The sequence below is a fragment of the Aphanomyces invadans genome (genome assembly GCF_000520115.1).
Source record: "Aphanomyces invadans strain NJM9701 unplaced genomic scaffold supercont1.39, whole genome shotgun sequence".
Classification (NCBI taxonomy): domain Eukaryota; phylum Oomycota; class Saprolegniomycetes; order Saprolegniales; family Verrucalvaceae; genus Aphanomyces; species Aphanomyces invadans.
Window position 1 is genome coordinate 432,253 of NW_008580184.1, and position 5,732 is coordinate 437,984.

Genomic DNA, 5,732 nt, shown 5'->3' on the forward strand with positions numbered 1-5,732 from the left:
TTGGAATGTGAAGACTCTATCGTCGACAATACCGTGATCAAATTGAATTCTCCAAATCTAGTAGATGTAGTAATATAGATAATGTCCATTAAAATTTGATCAAGTCTCAAAAATCGTTGACAGTTATACCCGACCAGAGTAGTAGGTACTATTGGAGCAAGTTTTACAGCTTTTTATTCACTAGATTAATATTTTTTACATTTTCTATTTTCAGTGAAATAGTCGGTAAATACTAATATGCCATATATATCATCAGTTATGGCACAACTTTCGAAATGGAGTGATTTTGCAAATGTCGAAATTTGGACATTTTGCCCGTGAGGTGCAAAGACACGCGCAAAGTCGAAATTTCGATTCTAGAATTTCCTTGTGACAATGTTCCACAGGGAAAATGTTTCCACACGCCGTTGAGAGTCACATGAGCAAGCAGGACGAAGCCATAAGGCGCAAGAAGACGGCGTTTCGCTTCTCTGTGTCAGCAGACATTGACCTCCTCAATGAGGTTGTGATGATTGCCCCTTTCGAGGCAGCCTACGGTCAAACTGGTGCTCGATGGGAAGAGATTTGCGAGCACATGCGAGTGAGCCACGGCGACACCTTGACCACAGCCAGCTACAGAAAACGATTCGACGATTTGCTTTCGGCCCTTGAAGTGGACGTAAGCTCTTCCATTAATCCAGCAACTAGAGGGAGCACAACGAGTCCATCGCTCATAGGGATGATGGGAAAATTCACGATTACAGCATTGTCGAATTTCCGGGTGAAGTGTCCAGAAAAGTCAACGAGGAATTCCTCGTTTGCAAAATCACTCTAATATCTCGCCATAATTCCAATATATTGCACTATATGATCAAGATGTTGCAAAGTGCATCGGAGGTCTATTACAGTTCCTCAAACGGTAAATGCTGATGTTATCGGGATATGATTATTAAACGGATGGAATTATACAGGACTTGTCTTGTTCATTGCGATCCAGCAGTGCACCAGAGTCCCATTGCATTCCTGAATGGTGCTTGAATTCCCAATAGTAGCTGCAACATTTTAATAAAAGTGGAGTAGTATATCCTGTGTTCAATACAAACTTTAAGACATATTTCACAACTGGTGCAAACTTTAATCAAGTCCAAGTTTTTGGCCTCTTTCGAGAACAGAGCTGTTGTGAATTTCTTTCGAAGATTTTAATGAATTTACGTATGCAAGTTGCGACAAAAGTGCATCGCCATAGGCTGCATGACAAGGCTGAGCCCAAAACAAATTGTCAGTCTGCGACGTAGACCCGAGAAGTAAGATCATTTTATATATTTTCAAAGATACAATTTCCATGTTTTTGTAAACGATTAATATTTGCATAGAATTGTAATCATACGCTGACACGCCGCGACTTAAACGCTCTCAAAGCTCACAATGAGATTAACCACTGCTCTATGCATTCGAACCCTTACGACGTGCCCATAGTGTATCAATCGAAGATGTGTATGCGTTGACTTGTAAGACTTGTGAACTCTTTCGTGACGAAATTGCGTGATGTGAAACTCACTTCCATTTTGAAGTGAATAAAGTTCGAGGAAGCCTCAAAATTCAATAATCACGAACCTTCAAAATCCTCGGACCAATCCGAATCCAGAATTCTACGCGACGTGAACCGGTGCATCCTGTCTCTCGCAGCAATCGACCTGGCGTAACCAGAAATGGCGACGGCTGTTGGCCACTGGGCCTTGAGCCCCAGCTTGCTTGCCCTCATCGCCCACATCCAGATTGACTAGCACGACAATATAACGCACGATGCCGCCCATCGTCGCAAATCTCCTACGCGTCGGCGCCGAGATCGTGATGAAGCGACGCCGAGCGCACCTCTCCTTTTCCAGACGTTTCCTCCGCATAGGGGGATACAAGTGGGCATATCTGGACACTGCCCACAAGTCGACTCGCAATGTCCTCCCGTACTTCCACGCGTCGTCCAAGCAGGGACCGGCGACGTCAATCCAACCGATCGTTGTCCTCGTCCACGGCTTCTCCTCCGACAAAGATGCATGGCTCCCCATCGCAAAGTACCTCGTCAACATGGGCTACCGAGTGATCATTCCCGACCTGCCCGGCCACGGCGCCCATCTGCCCAACTCACAACTACGGAGTCGACGCCCAAGTGGGCAATCTCCTCGCGTTTCTCTCGGCGGTTTTAGGAACCCAAGCAACGACAAATAAGTTTCTGAGCTACCACACGACCCCATCCGTGCATTTGGTGGGGTATTCGATGGGTGGCCTCATAGCGGGGCTGTTTGCAGCGACATTTCCCCATTTGGTGCGCACGTTGACCCTGTTGTGTCCAGCGGGTATTTCGATGCCAAGGCCAAGCCCCGTTGTGTCGCTCTTCGACACGACCGGCCGCCGACTCATGGAAGCCTCCACCGCGGACGAGATGAACGACTTGCTGCGCTATTCCCAGGGGCCGACACTGAAGCGACAGTACTCCCGAGTCATGGTGCATGCTTACGCCAAGATCCAAGCGGCCAGAAAAGACATTGTGGGTAAGATATTTGACGACCTCGAGCCCGAGCGATCGACTCTCGAAGACAACTTGCACCGCGTGGAAGCGGACACGCTCGTGTTATGGGGCAAACACGACCAAATCCTCGACGTCAGTTGCGCTTACCAGGTCCGAAGGAAGGGATTCCGAACCATTATCGTCGACGGGTGCGGCCACGATATCACACAAGTACGGCCCCAATTGTGCGCCACTCACGTCATCCGCATGATCCAGCGGTATTCCAAGCGCAGCAACGACCCGAAGATGTCTCAAACCCAAATAACGTACACCAGCCTCGACTCTCTCGGACGATCAACGCTGACGTTTGGGAGTGCCAGGCGACGGCCCCGACGGTTCAGCTCATCGATTCGAACGCGTGGGTGACCACAACGAAAGATTCTTTTTTACGTTTTTACTTCCCCACGAGCTTTGCACGGTCAGTCCATGCTCCGTCCCCCGAGAGGAATGTTCCATCTGCATGTGCATGTCGAATCAACAATCTACTGAGATTCACACGTTGTCCGTGTCGAGCATATTCAAGTTCTCTTACACGAAGGTACCAATCTCAAAAGCATGCAAGCCAACGGCGCGGTGTTGGGGCCTTCGACTCGCGAGGGATTCACGTCCGAGTGAAAGTGCTTGCCATGTCAACATCATTGTCGGTTCGACGTGAGCTGCATCTCCACGTCAAAATATATCGGAATACTACTAGTAATACTACACGTAACAATTAGTGTATGGAGCGAAGTGACTGCAAACGTCCAATATCGTCGCCCTCGCTCTCACTTCGTTCGTTCGACCCTCGAGTTCGCATGCCTTTGCCTTGTCCATGTTCTCTGTGCCACCATGACGTCAGTGGCAATGTTTGCGGATCAGCGGCAGCGCTGTTATACAACGATGTGATTGAGCTCGAGGATGAATAGGACGTTGACAAGGCCAAAGAAATTCAGCAGGAGGAGGTAGAGAGAAGCTGAAAGTGCAACCTTGAGCAGTCAGGGCACACAGTCCATCCTGGAACCCCACCGGTTCGGTTCACTCGAGTGGATGAAATTCACACTACTTCCATTTAAATAGTGTGATACACACTATTCAAATTTGTTTTACTGTAACTTAGTACTGAATCCGACGAGAGTATCACACTATTCATGTGATCGAAGTGGTTGGTAATTAGTATGATGCACACTAATTGGCTCTCTGTGTAGAAAAATCTAATCACATCCGGATAAATCTATTTTTGGCTCCAACGCGACTTGGGATTAAGTTTTCGATCGCATTGCAACATTCACCAGTCACAACATGATGATGAAGGAGGACGATTGTTCGGTGAGAGCTCTCAATGGAGTTCTGCAAGAGAAGGGCGTGGATATTGGCGCAGAGCGTGCTAAAGATGGATCCCCTCTTCCGCATGATGTCGTCCAGACACGACCGCCATCACCTGTGATGGAAATAGGGCGAAACCCTGAGCGAGTCAGCATGGCAGAGCCCAAATCGGAGTTGGAAGCACCAACTGTGGATGAAGTTCAATGCAATGATGCATGTATCATGAAGATTGTGGACCTGCCTATTGTGGACCTGTATACGCCTTTCCCAGCATCCCTGCCGACAAAAGACGTCGCCAACTCTCCAGTTCCCCTCACTGCGCAACCGACAGCCGTCGAGAACGCTTCAGCTCTACCGTCACCCCCACCAAGTTCAGTCGTGCCTGCAATCGCGACAACGATCGAGTCTTCTCGTCCAACACAACAGGCATTACCAACCCACAGCCCCAATCGTGGCGACTCTGGGAAATTCTACACCGTCGACCTGACCCCCTCAACAGCATCCGCTCCGCTGGTCGCTCTCACATTTCACGACCGAATGCGCCGTTGGATTCAGCGCGCCCTCGTCAGCACTGGACAGGTAAACAACGGTATAGCATTCTCTCTCTCAACATTGACACAGGCAACACCGTCCACCGATGATTACTTTGTACAGCAAAAAGACCGCTTTCTTGGTCTGCTTCATCACTTGGAAGCAGTAAAATCGAGTCTTCAGCGCCATCGAACGGTGTTGAGTCAGTTTGCCGCGTCTGCATCCCAACTTGGCCTGGACGTTGGGTATTCCAATGGTGTCCATGACGAGCATCTGACGAATGGGTCGCAATAGTTGCGTCGTTCAAGGGAGCAATGTCGAAGACACGTTCGCGACAACTACGGTGCAACAGGACACCCAATTAACCGACGCCGTACACCGCCGTCGTTCTTGGTCGGCACCTCATGCGCGGGGAGGCGTAGGACGCGATGTTGACAGGCGCGCTTCGAATCTTGGGTAGTAGGATTCTGCACATGCAGTCGATTCAGGTAAGCGTTCGACGTGACGAAGATGCGATGCCCTGAATTTTCCTGACACGCCAGACCTTATTCATTCGGCGCGCCAACTTGAAGCTGGACGTGGACAGTTTTCAAAGACGACTGGACGCACGGAAAGGTGTAAGTTGATGGCATCGCCATCGACTATGGTGCGACTTACCGAAGTGTAGCGGGGTGACACGAGCGCCTTGGAAGCAAAGACAATGGAGGCGAGAATGGCAATGGACGATTGCTCGTTGCAACTCTATCGCGTGTTTGCTAAATACGAGGCCGAACGGCACTCGATCTTGTACACGGAGCTCGACATGGTTCGAACACTAGTGCTATCCCACGTCTTGAACTTCACGATCGATTGAATGACAGGTGCGTCAAGTACTCCACGCCATGTACGTCAAGAATGCGGCATTAACAGCAGTACGCACCGTTCCCATTTTGGTGAAATCCCCAAAGAACGAAGAAGAGGTGAGTCATGGAGGCTTGAAGCCACCATCCACCATTTTCCACCCTCACGATTAACTGGTGCAGCTGTTCGGCATCATGTGCGATCAAGGCATCAAAACGAAACAAGGCGGACCGAAAGGTGCATTGCGAAAAAACTCACTTCAGTTCACGACGGACAATATATAAACAACCAGTCGGTCTTACGGCATGACAATGCTTTTCAGTCTCTGTTCTGAAGATGTCGATGGAGAGGTTGCCGCCGTCGAGGTAGGTCGAGGTTTCGTCTTGGGCAGGGTACCAATGATATGCAGAGCTGACGTGTAGCCGTACACTTGGTTCGTCGGCAAGCTTGACAACATGCCCCAAGTGTCATAGATTGGTGACTTGGGGCTATCTGCTACGTCGTCGTTTTTAGGAAA

At 49.4% G+C, this 5,732-nt stretch overlaps 2 protein-coding genes across 2 annotated transcripts; both read left to right on the top strand.

Annotated features, from left to right (window-relative positions):
- Nucleotides 1-1,782: 1,782 nt before the first annotated feature.
- H310_12471 (hypothetical protein) lies at nt 1,783-2,908 on the top strand (the record flags this gene model as incomplete). Its single annotated transcript, XM_008879526.1, has 2 exons — nt 1,783-2,143; nt 2,181-2,908. 2 exons carry the CDS (start codon nt 1,783-1,785, stop codon nt 2,906-2,908), a joined length of 1,089 nt encoding a protein of 362 aa, XP_008877748.1.
- Nucleotides 2,909-3,997: 1,089 nt separating this feature from the next.
- On the top strand, nt 3,998-5,499 carry H310_12472 (hypothetical protein; the record flags this gene model as incomplete). The annotated part of the gene is made up of 8 exons (XM_008879527.1): nt 3,998-4,423; nt 4,466-4,620; nt 4,670-4,748; nt 4,798-4,863; nt 4,918-4,992; nt 5,043-5,180; nt 5,236-5,334; nt 5,398-5,499. 8 exons carry the CDS (start codon nt 3,998-4,000, stop codon nt 5,497-5,499), a joined length of 1,140 nt encoding a protein of 379 aa, XP_008877749.1.
- Between the last annotated feature and the right edge of the window lie 233 nt (nt 5,500-5,732).